Source organism: Chiloscyllium plagiosum, unplaced genomic scaffold (assembly GCF_037043375.1).
Source record: "Chiloscyllium plagiosum isolate Xiang-an unplaced genomic scaffold, Cpla_swu_hap1 HiC_scaffold_11, whole genome shotgun sequence".
NCBI lineage: Eukaryota > Metazoa > Chordata > Chondrichthyes > Orectolobiformes > Hemiscylliidae > Chiloscyllium > Chiloscyllium plagiosum.
This window is the reverse complement of record NW_028270149.1, coordinates 871,497-892,846: the sequence shown is the minus strand read 5'-3', so window position 1 is coordinate 892,846 and position 21,350 is coordinate 871,497. Positions and strand designations below refer to the sequence as shown.

The 21,350-nt window shown below is 42.5% G+C and overlaps 1 protein-coding gene across 2 annotated transcripts in view; it reads right to left on the bottom strand.

The window, feature by feature from the left end:
* LOC122561991 (importin subunit alpha-4-like) overlaps positions 1–21,350 on the bottom strand; it is a 138,937-nt gene that overhangs the window by 47,249 nt on the left and 70,338 nt on the right. For both annotated transcript variants that reach the window (XM_087991823.1, XM_087991822.1), the window contains one exon: positions 12,810–12,979. In XM_087991823.1, coding sequence (XP_087847949.1) covers positions 12,810–12,979 — 170 coding nt within the window. The remainder of the gene's footprint in view (positions 1–12,809; positions 12,980–21,350) is intronic.

The following is a 21,350-nucleotide window of genomic DNA, read 5'->3' as shown; positions in this document are numbered from 1 at the left end:
TGACCCAAAACTCAACTGGAGTCACCACAAACACAGTGGCTACAGGTCAGAGGCTACAAATACTACAGCGAGTAACTCATCACCTAACTCCCCAAAGCCTGTCCACCATCTACAAGGCACAAATCAGGAGTGAGATTGAATACTCCCCAATTGCCTGGATGAGTGCAGCCCCAACAACACTCAAGAAGCTTGACATAATCCAGGACAAAGCAGCCACCGCCTGATTAGCACAAACATCCACTCCCTCCAACATTGACGCTCTGTTGCAGCACAGTGTACAATCTACAAGATGTATTGCAGAAATTCACCAATGATCCTCAAAGTGCACCTTTCAAACTCACGACCACTTCCATCTAGAAGGATAAGGGCAGCAGATACATAGGAAGACCAACACCTTCAAACTCCCCTCCAAGCCACTCACCATTCTGACTTGGAAATATATCACCATTCCTACAGTGTCACTGGGTCAAAATCCTGGAATTCCCTCCCTAATGGCATTGTGGGTCAACCCACAGCAAGTGAACTGTAGCAGTTCAAGAAGGAAACTCACCCCCACCTTCTCAAGGGCAACTAGGAAAAAGCAAGAAATGCTGGCGAGCCAGCGATGCCCACATCCCACAGATGAATTTTTAAAAATTGGTTGAGATGCATGGAAAATGTATAGTTAAATGATGACTAAGATTTAACTGGTAATCTTTGTTTAAATTTAAACCAGGCAGATTGACTCTGATTTGTTAAGGTCCTAGGATATTAAAGGGAGTAGCTATAGAGATAGTGGACAATCTGGCAGCAAACTGAAAAGGGGCTGAAAAGTTGTATTTGGATAAATGCAATATGTTGCATTTTGGTAATGCAAACATGGACAGAACTTGAATAATTAATGGTAGAGTCCTGTATAGTGTTATACAACAGAGAGATTAGATTAGATTACTTACAGTGTGGAAACAGGCCCTTCGGCCCAACAAGTCCACACCGCCCCGCCGAAGCGCAACCCACCCATTCCCCTACATTTACCCCTTACCTAACACTACGGGCAATTTAGCATGGCCAATTCACCTAACCTGCACATCTTTGGATTGTGGGAGGAAACCGGAGCACCCGGAGGAAACCCACGCAGACACGGGGAGAACGTGCAAATCCACACAGTCAGTCGCCTGAGGCGGGAATTGAACCTGGGTCTCTAGCACTGTGAGGCAGTAGTGCTAACCACTGTGCCACCGTGCCGCCCACTATCCAGGGGTTCAGGTACATAATTCTTTGAACTTTGTGTCACAGGTAGGCAGGGTGGTTAAGGTGTTTAGCACACTTGCCTTCATTGCTCAGACCTTTGAGTATAGGAGTTGGGATGTTGAGGTTATTGGACCTTAGTGAGGCCTCTTCTGGAATATCATGTGCAGTTCTGATCACCCAGTTATGGGAAGTATAGTATTAAACTGGAGAAAGTTCAGAAAATATTTATCAGGATGTTGCCAGGAATGGAGAATTGGAAAGGCAGGACATTTTTCACTGGAGTGTAGGAGGTTGATGGGTGACCTTATTGCAATTTATAAAATCGTGAGGGGCATAGATCAGGTAAATAACAAGGATCTTTTCCCTCGGATAGAGGAGTTCAAAACTACAGGGTATATTTTAAGCTGAGAGGAGAAAAATTTAAGAAGAATATGAAGGGAAAATTTTTACACAGTGTGGTTCGTGTGAGGAATGAATTGCCAGCGAAAATTGTGGATGCAGGTACAGTTACAACATTTAAAAGACATTTGGACAGGTTCCTGAATAGGCAACATTAAGAGGAATATGGGCCAAGCACAGGCAGGTGGGACTAGCTTAGTTTGGAAACATGGTCGGTGTGGACTGGTTGGACCAAAGGGTTTGTTTCTATGCTGTAGAACTCTATGACTCTATAACACCTTGTTTAAAGAGGGAAGGAGACAAAAAACGCAGCTAACTATAGAACAAAGTTAAAAATCACACAACACCAGGTTATAATCCAACCAGTTTATTTGGAAGTACTAGCTTTCGGAGCGCAGGTACCTGGCAAAGAAGCAGCGCACCAAAAGCTAGTGCTTTCAAATAAATCTATTGGACTATAATCTGGTGTTGTGTGATTTTTAACTTTGTCCACCCCAGTCCACTGGCACTTCCTCAACATAATGTAAAGTCTGCTACTGGGAAAATGTCAGTCCATTACAAAGGATGTAATAGCACAGCATTTAGAAACACATAATATGATCAGAGTCAGCATAGCTTCATGAAGGGGCAATCATGCCTAACAAATTTACTGGAATTCTTCAAGGACATAATAATTAGAACAGATAAAGGGAAAGCAGTGGATGTAAGATAGTTGGATATTCAGATTTGAAAAGGTACCACAAATTATATGACTTAAGATAACAGCCCATGATGTTGGAGACCATGTGCCATGTTGAATTATATTAATGAAAATGTTTGATAGCCAAATTTTCAGTTGACATAAAAAAGATGGGAAAGTAAACTGCAATGATGAACTAAGAAATTTACAAATGGATATGAATATGTTAGGAAAATGAGCCAAAATTTGGCAGATGAAGTTTAATGTGGATAAGTGTACGGTTATCTATTTTCGTCACAGGATGAGAAAGGCAAGTTATTATACAAATGGAGAGAAACTTCAGAGTGCTTCAGTGCAAAAGATGTATGTGTCCTCACGCATGAATCAGTGTGCAGGTACATCAGTTAATAAAAAGACAATGGAATTTTGCTAAATTAATAGAGTATAAAAGTAAGGAATTGTTACTGAAATTTTACAAGTCATTATTGAGACCACACTTGAAGTACTGCATACAATCTTGATCCCTTTACTTGAGGAGAGATGTAGTTGCATTGGAGGGAGTACAGAGGAGGTTCACTATATTGATTCCAGAGATGGTGGATTTGTCTTATGAAGACAGACTGAGTAGTCAAGGACTATACTTTCTGGTGTTTAAAAGAGTGAGAGGAGATTCAATGGAGGTGTGAGAGGCTAAAGAGAATTGACAAAGTAGATATAGAAAGGATTACACGGTATTCCTCATGTCGGGCAATCTAGAATGAGAGGCATAGTTTCTGGATAAGGGGTAGTAGATTTAAATCAGAGAGTGATGAATCTGTGGAATTCACGACTAAAATGTGGTTGATGCTAAGTCATGGACAGGTTTTTTATTGGTAATAGGTTGAAGGATCATGGAGAGTGAGCAAGAAAGTTGAGTTGACATCGAGATGAGATGACTAATGATTGTATTAAATGGCTTGAGGTCTAAATTTTCTATTTCTGCTTGTCATTCTATGTTCTCAGTAGCATGGATAAAGGTTTAACTAGCTAATAAAAGACAGAGTTGGGATAAGGCAGGCATTTTCAGGATGGCAACCTGTACCTAGTGGAGTGCCACAGGGATCAGTGATAGGGCCATAATGTTTTACATTCATATATTAATGATTTGGATGAGAGCAAAGTGATTGTACTCGAGATGAAATTTGCTAATGCTCTTCGGGAGGGTTTAAACTTATTCAGCGGGCGGGTGGGGGGGGGGGAGCAGTGGGAATGGTAACCTAAATTGTGGTTCCAGTGTCCAGGAGGTTGAGAGTAGTGAGGTCAGAAATATGGTTTCATGGTAGCAAGACTGCACTGGCAAGCAGGAAGGAGGCTTGAAGTTTGTCTACTTCAACACCAGGAGCATCCAGAATAAGGTGAGTGAACTTGTGGCATGGTTGGTACCTGGAACTTCGATGTTGTGGTCCTTTCAGAGACATGGATACAGCTGGGACAGGAATGGTTACTGCAGATTCTGGGATTTAGATGTTTCAGTAAGAACACAGAAGATGGTAAAAGAGAGGGAGGTGTGGCACTGTTAGTCAAGGACAGCATTATGGTGGCAGACACTCGTCTACTGAGGTAGTATGGGCTGAGGTTAGAAACAGGAAAAGAGAGGCCACCCTGTTGGGAGTTTTCTTATAGGCTTCTGAATAGCTCCAGAGATGTAGAGGAAAGGATAGCAATAATGATTCTGGATAGGAGTGAGAGTAAGAGTTTAGTTGTTATGGGGGACTTTAACTTTCCAAACACTGACTGGAAATACTATAGTTCAAGTACTTTAGATGGGTCAGTTTTTGTCCAATGTGTGCAGCAGGGTTTCCTGACACAGCATATTGACCAGCCAAAAAGGGTGAGGCCACAATGGATTTGGTATTGGGTAATGAATCCGGCCAGGTGTTAGATTTGGAGATAGGTTGGCACTTTGTTGATAGTGACCACAATTCGGTTATGCTTACTTTAGCAATGGAAAGGGAAAGATATATAGCGCAGGGCAAGAGTTATAACTGGGGGAAAGGCAATTATGATGCGATTAGGCAAGATTTAGAATGCATAGGATGGGGTAGGAAACTGCAGAGGATGGGCACAACTGAAACGTGGATTTTATTCAAGGAACAGCTACTGCGTGTCCTTGATAAGTATGTACCTGTCAGGCAGGGAGGAAATGGTCGAGCGTGGGATCTGTGGTTTACTAAAGAAGTTGAATCTCTTGTCAAGAGGAAGAATAAGGCTTATGTTAGGATGAGACGTGAAGGCTCAGTTAGGGCGCTTGACAGTGGCAGGCTAGCCAGAAAAGACCTCAAGAGAGAGCTAAGAAAAGCCATGAGGGGATATGAGAAGTTGTTGGCAAATAGGATCAAGGATAACCCTAAAGATTTTTATAAGTATATTAGGAATAAAAGAATGAATAGAATAAGATTAGGGCCAGTCAAGAACAGTAGTGGGAAGTTGTGCGTGTAGTCCGAGGAGTTGGCAGAAGCGCTAAATGAATATTTTTCATCGGTATTCACACTGGAAAAAGACAGTGTTATGGAGAATACTGAGAAACAGGCTACTTGACTAAATGGGATTGAGGTTCCCAAAGAGGAGCTGTTAGCAATTCTGGAAAGTGTGAAATTAGATAAATCCCCTGGGCCGGATGGGATTTATCCTAGGATTCTCAGGGAAGCCAGGGAAGATATTGCAGAGGCTTTGATCTTGATGTTGTCATGGTCTACAGGAATAGTGCCAAACGACTGAAGGATAGCAAATGTTGTCCCCTTGTTCAAGAAAGGGAGTAGGAACAATCATGGTAATTATAGACCAGTGAGCCTTACTTCGGTTGTAGGAAGAGTGTTGGAAAAGGTTAGAAGTCAATGAAGGTAAGCATGCAGGTACAGCAAGTAGTGAAGAAGGCTAATAGCATGCTGGCCTTCATTACAAGAGGGATTGAGTATAGAAGCAAAGAGGTTCTTCTGCCGCTGTACAGGGCCCTGGTGAGACCACACCTGGAGTACTGTGTGCAGTTCTGGTCTCCAAATTTGAGGAAAGACATTCTGACTATTGAGGGACTACTGCAGCGTAGGTTCATGAAGTCAATTCCTGGAATGGAGGGACTACCTTACAGTGAAAGACTGGAGCGACTGGGCTTGTATACCCTTGCGTTTAGAAGACTGAGAGGGGATCTGATTGAGACATAAGATTATTAAAGGATTGGACACTCTGGAGGCAGGAAACATGTTTCCGCTGATGGGTGAGTGCCAAACCAGAGGACACAGCTTAAAAATATGGGGTAGACCATTTAGGACAGAGATGAGGAGAAACGTCTTCACCCAGAGAGTGGTGGCTGTGTGGAATGCTCTGCCCCAGAGGGCAGTGGAGGCTCAGTCTCTGGATTCATTTAAGAAAGAGTTGGATAGAGCTCTCAAGGATAGTGGAATCAAGGGTTATGGAGATAAGGCAGGAACAGGATACTGATTAAGGATGATCAGCTATGATCATATTGAATGGTGGTGTAGGCTCGAAGGGCAGAATGGCCTACTCCTGCACCTATTGTCTATTTACAATCATCCAGAAAGGAATAAGGTGATTAGGGATAGTCAACGTGGTTTTGTGAAGGGTAGGCTGTGCCTCACTAACCTTATTGAGTTCTTTGAGGTGACCAAACAAATGGATGAGGGTAAAGTGGTTGATATAGTGTATATGGATTTCAGTAAGACATTTGATAAGGTTTCCTATGATAGGCTATGGCACAAAATATGGAGGCATGGGATTGAGGATGATTTAGAGGTTTAATACAAAAATTGGCTAACTGAAAGAAGACAGAGGGTGGTGATTGATGGAAAATGTTCATCCTGGAGTTCAGTTACCAATGGTGAATTTGCAGATGACACTAAGGTCATTGGAGTTGTGGACAGTGCAGGTTACAGAGGGACATAGACAAGCTGCAGAGCTCGGCTCAGAAATGGAAAATGGAGTTTAATGTGGAAAGGTGCGAGGTGATTCACTTTGGAGGGAGAAACAGCAATAAAGAGTACTGGGCTAATGGTAAGATTCTTGGTAGTGTAGATAAGCAGAGATCTCGGTGTCCATGTGCATAGATCCCTGCAAGTCACCACCCAGGTTGATAGGCTTGTTAAGAAGTCATATGATGTGTTAGCTTTTATTGGTAGAGGGATTAGGTTTCGGAGCCACAAGGTCATGCTGCAGCTGTACAAAACTCTGATGCAGCCGCACTTGGAAAATTGTGTATAGTTCTGGTCGCCACATTACAGGAAGGACTTGGAAGCATTGGAAAAGGTGCAGAGGAGAGTTATCAGGATGTTTCCTGGTCTGGAGAAAAGCTCTTATGAGGAAAGGCTGAGGGACTTGGGTCTGTTCTCATTGGAAAGAAGAAGGCTAAGAGGGGATTTGATAGAGACATACAAGATGATCAGAGGATTAGATAGCGTAGACAGTGAAAGTCTTGTTCTTAGGATAATGACGTCAGCTTGTACGAGGGGGCATAACTACAAATTCAGGGGTGATAGATTTAAGACAGATGTCAGAGGCAGGTTCTTTACTCAGACAGTGGTAAAGACGTGGAATGCCCTACCTGCCAATGTAGTTAACTCAGCCACATTAGGGAGATTTAAACAATTCTTGGATATGCATATGGATGATGATGGGTTAGTGTAGGGGGATGAGCTTAAATTAGTTCACAAGTCAGCGCACCATCGAGGGCCGAAGGGCCTGTCTACGCTGTATTGTTCTATGTTTTGTGTTGACAGCAAGAATAGAGAAGCTGAATGTTACTTAAATGGAGAAAGACTGCAGAAAACTACAGAATAAAGGGATTTGGAAGTCCTTATCCATGAATCACAAAAAGCCATAATCTAAGTTCAGCAGGTAAGAGGGAAGGCAAATAGAAGGTTGGCTTTTATTTTGAAGAGGAATGGAGTATAACAGCTGTAATACTGTGGGTAGTTTTAGTTTCTTATGTCAGGTAAGATGTACTGGGCATTGAAGATAGTCCACTGAAGGTTGATTAGATTAATATTTGGTATGGAGGGATTGTTTTTTGAGGAGCAATTGAACAGACTGGGCCAGTCCTCACTGGAGTTTAGAATGATGAAAGGCGCCATTATTGAAACATCTAAGATTCTTAAAGGACCTGACACAGGAGACGTGGGCAAATGTAGGACCAGAGGGCATATTCTCAGAAGATGGGGTCACAAATTCAGGAGGTGAGAAGGAATATGCTTGTACGAGGGGGCATAACTACAAATTCAGGGGTGATAGATTTAAGACAGATGTCAGAGGCAGGTTCTTTACTCAGACAGTGGTAAGGACGTGGAATGCCCTACCTGCCAATGTAGTTAACTCAGCCACATTAGGGAGATTTAAACAATTCTTGGATATGCATATGGATGATGATGGGTTAGTGTAGGGGGATGAGCTTAAATTAGTTCACAAGTCAGCGCACCATCGAGGGCCGAAGGGCCTGTCTACGCTGTATTGTTCTATGTTTTGTGTTGACAGCAAGAATAAAGAAGCTGAATGTTACTTAAATGGAGAAAGACTGCAGAAAACTACAGAATAGAGGGATTTGGAAGTCCTTATCCATGAATCACAAAAAGCCATAATCTAAGTTCAGCAGGTAAGAGGGAAGGCAAATAGAAGGTTGGCTTTTATTTTGAAGAGGAATGGAGTATAACAGCTGTAATACTGTGGGTAGTTTTAGTTTCTTATGTCAGGTAAGATGTACTGGGCATTGAAGATAGTCCACTGAAGGTTGATTAGATTAATATTTGGTATGGAGGGATTGTTTTTTGAGGAGCAATTGAACAGACTGGGCCAGTCCTCACTGGAGTTTAGAATGATGAAAGGCGCCATTATTAAAACATCTAAGATTCTTAAAGGACCTGACACAGGAGACGTGGGCAAATGTAGGACCAGAGGGCATATTCTCAGAAGATGGGGTCACAAATTCAGGAGGTGAGAAGGAATATGCTTGTACGAGGGGGCATAACTACAAATTCAGGGGTGATAGATTTAAGACAGATGTCAGAGGCAGGTTCTTTACTCAGACAGTGGTAAGGACGTGGAATGCCCTACCTGCCAATGTAGTTAACTCAGCCACATTAGGGAGATTTAAACAATTCTTGGATATGCATATGGATGATGATGGGTTAGTGTAGGGGGATGAGCTTAAATTAGTTCACAAGTCAGCGCACCATCGAGGGCCGAAGGGCCTGTCTACGCTGTATTGTTCTATGTTTTGTGTTGACAGCAAGAATAAAGAAGCTGAATGTTACTTAAATGGAGAAAGACTGCAGAAAACTACAGAATAGAGGGATTTGGAAGTCCTTATCCATGAATCACAAAAAGCCATAATCTAAGTTCAGCAGGTAAGAGGGAAGGCAAATAGAAGGTTGGCTTTTATTTTGAAGAGGAATGGAGTATAACAGCTGTAATACTGTGGGTAGTTTTAGTTTCTTATGTCAGGTAAGATGTACTGGGCATTGAAGATAGTCCACTGAAGGTTGATTAGATTAATATTTGGTATGGAGGGATTGTTTTTTGAGGAGCAATTGAACAGACTGGGCCAGTCCTCACTGGAGTTTAGAATGATGAACGGCGCCATTATTGAAACATCTAAGATTCTTAAAGGACCTGACACAGGAGACGTGGGCAAATGTAGGACCAGAGGGCATATTCTCAGAAGATGGGGTCACAAATTCAGGAGGTGAGAAGGAATATGCTTGTACGAGGGGGCATAACTACAAATTCAGGGGTGATAGATTTAAGACAGATGTCAGAGGCAGGTTCTTTACTCAGACAGTGGTAAGGACGTGGAATGCCCTACCTGCCAATGTAGTTAACTCAGCCACATTAGGGAGATTTAAACAATTCTTGGATATGCATATGGATGATGATGGGTTAGTGTAGGGGGATGAGCTTAAATTAGTTCACAAGTCAGCGCACCATCGAGGGCCGAAGGGCCTGTCTACGCTGTATTGTTCTATGTTTTGTGTTGACAGCAAGAATAAAGAAGCTGAATGTTACTTAAATGGAGAAAGACTGCAGAAAACTACAGAATAGAGGGATTTGGAAGTCCTTATCCATGAATCACAAAAAGCCATAATCTAAGTTTAGCAGGTAAGAGGGAAGACAAATAGAAGGTTGGCTTTTATTTTGAAGAGGAATGGAGTATAACAGCTGTAATACTGTGGGTAGTTTTAGTTTCTTATGTCAGGTAAGATGTACTGGGCATTGAAGATAGTCCACTGAAGGTTGATTAGATTAATATTTGGTATGGAGGGATTGTTTTTTGAGGAGCAATTGAACAGACTGGGCCAGTCCTCACTGGAGTTTAGAATGATGAAAGGCGCCATTATTGAAACATCTAAGATTCTTAAAGGACCTGACACAGGAGACGTGGGCAAATGTAGGACCAGAGGGCATATTCTCAGAAGATGGGGTCACAAATTCAGGAGGTGAGAAGGAATATGCTTGTACGAGGGGGCATAACTACAAATTCAGGGGTGATAGATTTAAGACAGATGTCAGAGGCAGGTTCTTTACTCAGACAGTGGTAAGGACGTGGAATGCCCTACCTGCCAATGTAGTTAACTCAGCCACATTAGGGAGATTTAAACAATTCTTGGATATGCATATGGATGATGATGGGTTAGTGTAGGGGGATGAGCTTAAATTAGTTCACAAGTCAGCGCACCATCGAGGGCCGAAGGGCCTGTCTACGCTGTATTGTTCTATGTTTTGTGTTGACAGCAAGAATAAAGAAGCTGAATGTTACTTAAATGGAGAAAGACTGCAGAAAACTACAGAATAGAGGGATTTGGAAGTCCTTATCCATGAATCACAAAAAGCCATAATCTAAGTTCAGCAGGTAAGAGGGAAGGCAAATAGAAGGTTGGCTTTTATTTTGAAGAGGAATGGAGTATAACAGCTGTAATACTGTGGGTAGTTTTAGTTTCTTATGTCAGGTAAGATGTACTGGGCATTGAAGATAGTCCACTGAAGGTTGATTAGATTAATATTTGGTATGGAGGGATTGTTTTTTGAGGAGCAATTGAACAGACTGGGCCAGTCCTCACTGGAGTTTAGAATGATGAACGGCGCCATTATTGAAACATCTAAGATTCTTAAAGGACCTGACACAGGAGACGTGGGCAAATGTAGGACCAGAGGGCATATTCTCAGAAGATGGGGTCACAAATTCAGGAGGTGAGAAGGAATATGCTTGTACGAGGGGGCATAACTACAAATTCAGGGGTGATAGATTTAAGACAGATGTCAGAGGCAGGTTCTTTACTCAGACAGTGGTAAGGACGTGGAATGCCCTACCTGCCAATGTAGTTAACTCAGCCACATTAGGGAGATTTAAACAATTCTTGGATATGCATATGGATGATGATGGGTTAGTGTAGGGGGATGAGCTTAAATTAGTTCACAAGTCAGCGCACCATCGAGGGCCGAAGGGCCTGTCTACGCTGTATTGTTCTATGTTTTGTGTTGACAGCAAGAATAAAGAAGCTGAATGTTACTTAAATGGAGAAAGACTGCAGAAAACTACAGAATAGAGGGATTTGGAAGTCCTTATCCATGAATCACAAAAAGCCATAATCTAAGTTCAGCAGGTAAGAGGGAAGGCAAATAGAAGGTTGGCTTTTATTTTGAAGAGGAATGGAGTATAACAGCTGTAATACTGTGGGTAGTTTTAGTTTCTTATGTCAGGTAAGATGTACTGGGCATTGAAGATAGTCCACTGAAGGTTGATTAGATTAATATTTGGTATGGAGGGATTGTTTTTTGAGGAGCAATTGAACAGACTGGGCCAGTCCTCACTGGAGTTTAGAATGATGAAAGGCGCCATTATTGAAACATCTAAGATTCTTAAAGGACCTGACACAGGAGACGTGGGCAAATGTAGGACCAGAGGGCATATTCTCAGAAGATGGGGTCACAAATTCAGGAGGTGAGAAGGAATTTCTTCTCTCAGAGAGTAATGCACCTGTGTAAATCTTTACCACAGAGAGCTGTCAAGCTTCAGCTGTTAAGGACATTCAAGACTAAGTTACACAGATTTTTAATCAGTGAGGGAATCAAAGGTTATAGAGAAACGTCAGGAAAGTATTATCAGATCAGCCATGATCTTAGTGAATGACAGAGTAGACTCAATAGGCTAAATGACCTATTTTACACTGCATCATCTTACACTATTATGGTCATTGTCTCAGCAATGAATCACAGAATGACTGTCACCTGTTTTGTTGACTGGAAATAGACGCAAAGTACAAGTTATTTTTGTCAACAAATTTTAAAACTGTCAGTCAGACTGACAATGTGACACACCTATATGTACTGGATGCTACACAGAAAAACGAAAGGCCTTTGACCCTTCGAGTCTATTTAACCATTCAAGATGATCACAGCTTATCCTCTAGCTCAATGCTATATATCCACTTTCTTGACACCCTAAAAACGTAATCATATATTAAACTCTTTCTTGAATATATTCAGTGACATTGCCTCCACAGACTTTTGCATATACTCACAGACCAGTGTTTTGGTTCACTACATTGCAGATACAGAGAATGTGTCACATGAAATTTTATCATCTCAGTGTTTTAGCTGTCCAATATTAAACAGGGACAGTTGAGTAGCCAATGGTTTTGCCTTGCAGTTCAAGGCTTTAAGTGCACATTTACTATGGGATAAAACACAAAGAAGTCATCAGCCACACAGTGTCAGGTACAGCTGCTACATAAGACCATAAAGACATAGGAGCAGAAATTAGGCCATTCAGCCCATTGAGTCTGGTCCACCATTCAATCATGGTTGATAAGTTTCTCAACTCCATTCTCTCGCTTTCTCCCCGTAATTCTTGATCCCTTGAAAATCAACAACCTATCTGTCTCAGCCTTAAGTATACTCAATGACCTGGCCTCCACAGCCTTCTGTAGCAATGAATTCCACAGATTCACCACTCTCTTGCTAAATAATTTTCTCCTTAATTTCCATTCTAAAAGGTCGTCCCTTTATTCTAAGGCTGTGACCTCGGGTCCCAGTCTCTCTTATCAACGGAAACATCTTCTCAACATTCATTCTGTCCAGGCCATTCAGTATGCTGTATGTTTCAATTAGATCCCTCCTCATTCTTCTAAACTTTATCGAGTATAGACCTAGAGTTCTCAAATTCTCCTCATATGTTAAGCTTTTCATTCCTGGGATGCTGCATTCAGGGGTTCCTTGTGGATTTGCTAACTGAAGCTGGTAAACCATTTCACACAAGCAGGGGATGTACTGATGGAGTCATTTTCCCACTTTCCAGGAATCAGGTCTCTAATAGTTCCTGTGCTAACAATTAAGCAGAAAAGGAAAATTGGAGAGACAACAGAAATAGAAATCAAAAACACAATATTAAGGCTTGATAGTGAAGTAATGCCTGCCTCTCTCAATATAGGCAGCACAGCTGCAGGAGCTGGTGAAGGAAACCTACCTCCTGAATTGTTTCTCCTGGTGGTGCTGGGTCTTTATTTCTGCACAGATTTACAATTACCCATGTGACATTCCTTAAAAAGCTGATTGGGATAGAAGGATTAATAAATGAGAGCAGGGGCTTTATCACTCCTAGACTGATGACGTAGTCTCTACACTGAGGTCCATCACCTGAAAAGAGGGAAGATTTCAATAGACAGAAACAAGAGTCAATATATTACTGATTCACTTCATGTGCACACACACTCTCTCCTCTCTCTCACACAAACACATACATACACATACTTACAAAACATTCCTCAAAATTGCATCAGTAAGCCATACCAAAAGAGCTTGCCATAATCACTGTCATTAATGAACTGCCAAGGTCCTCAGTTACTTGCTGACAAAAATGCAATTTTTACAACTCTCACGAACTGATAAACAACAGTAAAAGACAAGCTGGCTAGGTATGCTTACTCTACAAATACTTCCCCAATGCATACAATTTCCAGGGACAGAGCAAAAACAGGAAACTAAAGGTCAATTCAGATAAGAAATACTCTGGGAAATATTTCTCTACATCATGATGGCCTTTCATAATCTCCAGTTGATGACAGAGAGAGGAATGCCTGCCAGGTTTGAGAATAAACCATTCAACCCCTCAAGCCTAGTCCACTATTCAATGAAATTACCCACCTTAATGCGATTTTCTCTCAGTATCCCTTGATCTTCTTAGTCTCCAAAAATCTATCAAATTCTGCTTTCAACCTGCTCAAAGACTGAGACCCCACAGCTCTCTGGGGTAAAGAATTCCAAAGTTTCCCTAACCTCTGATCAGAGATATTTCTTCTCATCTCAGTGTTATATGGACTATATCTTGTCCTGAGAATATTTTCCCTGGTCTAGACTCACCAGCCAGAGGAAACCTCTCATCAACATCCACTCTATCACACTCGCAAAAATTTTGTAAGTTTCTAGGAGATCATTCTGTGAAATTCTGTATTCTGTGAATACAGAGCTAGTTTCTTCAACCTTTCCTCATAAACCAATTCTGCCATCTCAGGGGTAAACCTTTGTTGCACTCCCTCCATAGCATACATATCATTCTTTAAATAAGGAGAACAAAATTGAAGGCAGTATATCCCGGTGCAGTGTCACCAAGGCGCTACACAATTGCAGCAAGACATCCTTATTTCTGAACGCAAATCCCCTTGTGATGAAGGTCAAAGTACCATTTGACTTCCTAATTGCTTGATGCACATCCGTAATAACTTTTAGCAACTCATGAACAAGGGCACCCACATCCTTTTGGAAACTCTCAGTTTCCCATTTAAGAAATCTTCTGACTTTCTGACAAAAGTGGATAATTTAACACTTATTCACATTATATCCCATCTGCCATGTTCTTATCGTCAGAGGGAAATTGAGAAACAAACTTGTAAGGAGATCTCAGCTATTTGTAGGAATAATAGGGTAGTTATGGTCAGGGATTTTAACTTTCCAAACATCGACTGGGACTGCCATAGTGTTAAAGGTTTAGATGGAGAGGAATTTCTTATGTGTGTACAAGACAATGTTCTGATTCAGTATGTGGATGTACCTACTAGGGAAGGTGCAAAACTTGACCTACTCTTGGGAAATAAGGCAGGGCAGGTGACTGAGGTGTTAGTGGGGTAGCACTTTGGGGCCAGCGACTATAATTCTATTTGTTTTAAAACAGCGATGGAAAAGAATAGACCAGAACTAAAAGTTGAAATTCTAAATTGGAGAAAGGCCAATTTTGACGGTATTAGGCAAGAACTTTCGAAAGCTGATTGGAGGCAGATGTTCGCAGGTAAAGGGATGGCTGGAAAATGGGAAGCCTTCAGAAGTGAGATAACAAGAATACAGAGAAAGTATATTCCTGTCAGGGTGAAAGGGAGGGCTGGTAGGTATAGGGAATGCTGGATGACTAAAGAAATTGAGGGTTTGGTTAAGAAAAAGAAGGAAGCATATGTCAGGTATAGACAGGATAGATCACTCCTTAGAAGAGTATAAAGGAAGTAAGAGTACACTTAAGAGGGAAATCAGGAGGGAAAAAGGGCATATGAGATTGCTTTGGTAAACAGAATTAAGGAGAATCCAAAGGGTTTTTACAAATATATTAAGGACAAAAGAGTAACTAGGGAATAGGGCCCCTCAAAGAATAGGGCCCCTCAAAGATCAGCAAGGCGGCCTTTGTGTGGAGTCACAGAAAATGGGGGAGATACTAAATGAATATTTTGCATCAGTATTTACTGTGGAAAAGGATATGGAAGACATAGACTATAGGGAAATAGATGGTGACATCTTGCAAAATGTCCAGATTACAGAGGAGGAAGTGCTGGATGTCTTGAAACGGTTAAAGGTGGATAAATTGGTGCACCCGAGTACTCTGTGGGAAGCTAGAGAAGTGATTGCTGGGCCTCTTGCTGAGATATTTGTATCATCGATAGTCACAGGTGAGGTGCCGGAAGACTGGAGGTTGGAAAATGTGGTGCCACTGTTTAAGAAGGGCAGTAAAGACAAGCCAGGGAACTATAGACCAGTGAGCCTGACCTGAGTGGTGGGCAAGTTGTTGGAGGGAATCCTGAGGGACAGGATGTACATGTATTTGGAAAGGCAAGGACTGATTAGGGATAGTCAACATGGCTTTGTGCATGGGAAATCATGTCTCACAAACTTGATTGTGTTTTTTGAAGAAGTAAGAAAGAAGATTGATGAGGGCAGAGCAGATGTGATCTATATGGACTTTAGTAAGGCATTCAACAAGGTTCCTCATGGGAGACTGATTAGCAAGGTTAGATCTCACGGAATACAGGGAGAACTAGCCATTTGGATACAGAACTGGCTCAAACGTAGAAGACAGAGGGTGGTGGTGGAGGGTTGTTTTTCAGACGGGAGGCCTGTGACCAGTGGAGTGTCACAAGGATCGGTGCTGAGTCTTCTGCTTTTTGTCATTTATATAAATGATTTGGATGCGAGCATAAGAGGTACAGTTAGTAAGTTTGCAGATGACACCAAAATGGGAGGTGTAGTGGACAGCGAAGATTACCTCAGATTACAACAGGATCTGGACCAGATGGGCCAGTGGGCTGAGAAGTGGCAGATGGAATTTAATTCAGATAAATGCGAGGTGCTGCATTTTGGGAAAGCAAATCTTAGCAGGACCTATACACTTAATAGTAAGGTCCTAGGGAGTGTTGTTGAACAGAGACCTTGGAGTGCAGGTTCATAGCTCCTTGAAAGTGGAGTCGCAGGTAGATAAGATAGCGAAGAAGGCGTTTGGTATGCTTTCCTTTATTGGTCAGAGTACTGAGTACAGCAGTTGGGAGGTCATCTTACGGCTGTACAGGATAGTGGTTAGGCCACTGTTGGAATATTGCGTGCAATTCTGGTCTCCTTCCTATCGGAAAGATGTTGCGAAACTTGAAAGGGTTCAGAAAAGATTTACAAGGATGTTGCCAGGGTTGAAGGATCTGAGCTACAGGGAGAGACTGAATAGTCTGCGGCTGTTTTCCCTGGAGCATCGGAGGCTGAGGGGTGACCTTATAGAGGTTTACAAAATTATGAGGGGCATGGATAGGATAAATAGACAAAGTCTTTTCCCTGGGGTTGGGGAGTTCCAGAACTGGAGGGCATAGGTTTAGGGTGAGAGGGGAAAGATATAAAAGAGACATAGGGGGCAACGTTTTCACACTGAGGGTGCTACGTGTTTGGAATGAGCTGCCAAAGGATGTGGTGGAGGCTGGTACAATTGCAACATTTAAGAGGCATTTGGATGGGTATATAAGTAGGAAGGGTTTGGAAGGATATGGGCCAGGTGCTGGCAGGTGGGACTAGATTGAGTTGGGATATCTGGTCGGCATGGACAGGTTAGACCAAAGGGTCTGTTTCCATGCTGTACATCTCTATGACTCTATGACTCTAAGTGATACAGAGTCAGAAGGTGTAGAATACTTGTGGGTAGAGTTGAGAATCCTAAAGGAAAAAAAGACCATGATGAAATTATGTACAGGCCTCCGAGCAGTAGTCAAGATGTAAGAAACTAAACCAGGAGATAGAAAAGTCATGTAAGAAAGGCACTGTTACAATAACCATGATAGGAACCTGACAGAAACCTGTGGTGTAGTTCCAGTACACAGGAGGATGTGAGTAGGGAGGACATGGATAGGATTTCACTGTCACAGGAATGTGCTGGCAGACAGCTGGTTTGAAGTGTGTCTATTTCAACGTCAGGAGTACCCAAAATAAGGTAGGTGAGTTTGCAGCATGGATAGGTACCTGGGACTTCAATGTGGTGGCCATTTTGTATACATGCATAGAGTAGGGTCAAGAATATATGTTAGGTAAAAACAATGACTGCAGATGTCCAGAGTCTAGATTAGAGTGGTGCTGGAAAAGCACAGCAGTTCAGGCAGCATCCGAGGAACAATAAAATCGACATTTCGGGCAAAAGCCCTTCATCAGGAATACAGGCAGAGAGCCTGAAGGGTGAAGAGATAAGTGAGAGGAGGGTGGGGGTGGGGAGAAAATAGCATAGAGTACAATAGGTGAGTGGGGGAGGGGATGAAGGTGATCGGGTGGGGGGAGGGGGGAGTGGATAGGTGGAAAAGAAGATAGGCAGGTAGGACAAGTCATAGGGACAGTGCTGAGCTGGAAGTTTGGAACTGGGGTGAGTTGGGGGAAGGGGAAATGAGGAAACTGAAGAAGTCCACATTGATGCTCTGGGGTTGAAGTGTTCCGTGGCGGAAGGTGAGGCATTCTGGATCTGGTACTTGATAATGAACCAGGCCAGGTGTCTGATTTAGTGGTAGGTGAGCACTTTGGAGAGAATGACCATAATTCGGTTACGTTTAGTTTCGCGATGGAAAGGGATAGGTACATGCCATATGGCAAAAGTTATAGATGGGGGAAGGGCAAGTATAATGCAATTAGGCAAGACTTAGGATGCATAGAATGGGGTAGCAAAATACAGGGGATGGGGACAATCAAAATGTGGAGCTGGTTTAGGGAACACATTTTGTGTCCTTGATGGGTATGAGGTGTACAAAATAATGAAAGGAATAGATAGAATCAATAGCCAGAGACTTTTCCCCAGGGCAGGATTGACTGGTACGAGAAGTCATAGTTTAAAAATATTAGGAGGAAGGTATAAAGGAGATGTCAGAGGTAGGTTCTTTACGCAGTGAGTTGTGAATACATGGAATGTGTTGCCAGCTGTGGTGGTGGAAGCATAGTCATTAAGCGACTGCTGGACATGCACATGGATAGCAGTGAGTTGAGGGGAGTGTAGGTGAAGTTACTATAATCCTAATTTGACATTAGGATTAAATCTCGGCACAACATCGTGGGCCAAAGGGCCTGTTTTGTGCTATACTTTTCTATGTTCTATGTCCCGGTGGGAGGAAGTGATAAGGTAAGGGAAGGGAACCATGGTTTACTGCAGAAATTGTATTTCTTGTTAAGCGGAAGGGGGAGGCTTATGTGACGATGAGACGAGATGGTACAGATGAGGCGATGGAGAATTACAGATTAGCTAGGAAGGATTTAAACAGAGAGTTAAGAAGAGAAAGGAGGGAACATGAGCAGTCTTTAGCAGGTAGAATAAAGGAGAACCCTAAAGCTTACTATAGGTATGTGAGGAATAAAAGAATGACTAGGGTAGGAATAGGGCCAGTCAAAGACAGAAGTGCGAATTTGTGTGTGGACCCTGTGGAGATCGGAGAGATGCTAAACGAATATTTCTCATCTGTTTTCAATCAAGAAAAGGAGAATATTGTAGAGGAGAAGTCAGAGATAGGGTCTACTAGACCTGAAGGGATTGAGGTTAGTAAGGAGGATGTATTATCAATTCTAGAAGGTGTGAAAATAGATAAGTCCCCTGGGCCGAATGGGACTTATCCAAGGATTCTCTGGGAAGCTAGGGAGGAGATGGTGGAACCTTTGGCCTTGATCCTTGAGTCGTCAATGTCTACAGGTTTAGTACCAGAGGACTGGAGAATTGCAAATGCTGTGCTCTTGTTCAAGAAGGGCAGCAGAGATGACCCAGGTAATTATAGACCAGTGAGCTTACATCTGTTGTAGGAAAGGTTCTGGAAAGGTTTATAAGAGATAAGATTTTTAATCATCTAGCAAACAACAATTTGATTGGAGATAGTAAACATGGTTTCGTCAAGGGCAAGTCGTGTCTCACAAATTTCATTGAGTTTTTTGAGAAGCTGACCAACACTTCCAATACTTGGAATATTGTGTCCAGTTCTGGTGGCCCAATTATCGGAAAGATACGGAGGCTTTGGAGAGGGTGCAAAGAAGGTTTACCAGGATGCTGCCTGCACTGGAGGGCTTATCTTCCAAAGAGAGGTTGATTAAGCTCGGACTTTTCTCGCTGGAAAGAAGGAGCAAGAAAGGTGAACTGATCGAGGTGTACAAGGTAATGAGAGGCATGGATAGAGCCAATAGCAAGAGACTTTTCCCCGGGGTAGGATTGACTGGCACAAGGGGTCATAGTTTTAAGATATGAGGTAGAAAGTTTAGAGGAGGCGTCAGAGGTAGGTTCTTTACACAGAGAGTGTGAACGCATGGAATGCGTTGTCAGCGGTGGTGGTGGAACCACGCAGGTTGATAGTGCTGTTAAGAAGGCATAAGGTGTGTTAGATTTTATTGGTAGAGGGATTGAGTTCCAGAGCCGTAATGTCATGTTGCAACTGCACAAAACATTAGTGCGGCCTCACTTGGAATACTGTGTACAGTTCTGGTCGCCATATTTCGGGAAGGATGTGAAAGCATTGGAAAACGTGCAGAGGATGTTGCCTGGTCTGGAGGGAAGGTCTTATAAGGAAAGACTGAGGGACTTGGATCTGTTCTCATTGGAGAGAAAAAGGCTAAGAGGAGATCTAATAGAAACATAAAGATGATCAGAGGATTAGATAGGGTGGACAGTGAAAGTCTCTTTCCTAGGATGATTACATCAGCTTGTACAAGTGGGCATAGCTGCACATTGAGGGGTGATAGATTGAAGGCAGATGTCAGAGGCAGGTTCTTTAGTCAAAGAGTGGTAAGGGCGTGGAATGCCCTACCTGCCAATTTGGTTACCTCAGCCACATTAGGGGCATTTAAACAGTCCTTGGATAAGCATATGGATCATGATGAGATAGTGTAGGGGGATGAGCTTAGATTAGTTCATATTTCAGCACAACATTGAGGGCCGAAAGGCCTGTTCTGCGCTGTCTTGTTCTATGTTCTATGAGGGACCTCAGTATGCAGGTGGACTCGGAAAATCAAGTTTATAGCAGATCTCAAGAAAAGGAATTTGTGGAATGTCGACAAGATGGTGTTTTTGAAGCAGTTTGTGATACAGTCCACTGGGGAACAGTTTGTGATACAGTCCACTGGTAAACGTGACTAAGGAGCTTCAGGTAAGGGAACCCCCTAGGAGGCAGCTATCAACAAACACATCAAGTTAGACCCCGTCTACCACCCCCTGAGAAAAGGAACAGGAAATGACTTCACCACAGGAAATAACATCACCACAGGAAATGACATCACCAACCCAAAGAAACCCAAACATATAAATAGAAAGCAGGAATTTTCAGCATTGCTTCGCATGAGGTGCACTGAAGATGTTACCTAGTAAGGTAATGGAATGTCTGGAAATGAACCTTTCAGCTCAGTGAGCAAACCTACATCCAAAACCTTAACCTGAGCTACAAATCTTCTCAAAACTCGCTGAGTAAAAGTAACTACAAAGACACGAGAGAGGAGCAGGCTAAAGTTGATTGCAAGGGGAGCCTAGCAGGGAAGATGGTGGAGCAGCAATGGCAGGAGTTTCTGGGGGTAATTCAGGAGCACAGCAGAAGTTCATCCCCAGGAAGAAGAAACACACTGGGAAGCCTTTAAAAACCAACAGAGGATAACCAAGAAGGCAGTAAGGTGGAGAAGTTGAAATATGAGAATAAGTCAGCTTGTAAGATAAAAGGAAATTACAAAAGTCATGAAAGATATATAAAAGGTAAGACTAGACATTGGACTGCAAGAAAATGAGGCTGGAGAAATAGCATTGGGGAACAAAAAACGGTGGAGGAATGAACAGATACTTTGCATCAGTCTTCACAGTGGAAAACACCAGCAGCATACCAGAACTAGAAGAGAGTTAGGGTGCTAAGGTGGGTGTAGTGGTCATCACTAAGGAGAAGGTGCTGGGGAAGCCGAAAAGTCTAAATCACCCAGACCAGATGAACTACCCCTTAGAGTTCTGAAGAAGACAGCTGAGCAGATTGCAGAGGGATTGGTGGTAATCTTTCAGGAATCACTGGAGTCAGGGACGGTCCCAGAGACAGAAAATGACTAACGTTACACCCCTGTTTAAGAACAAAGATAAACAGGAGACAGCAAACTGTAGGTTGGCTAGCCTGACCTTGGTCATTGGTAAGATTTGAGAGTGCATTATTAAGGATGATATTGCAAGAACTTGGAATTGCATGGTAAAATAGGACTGAGTCAGCATGGCTTCATGAAAGGAAGTCATGCCTGACAAAGTTTT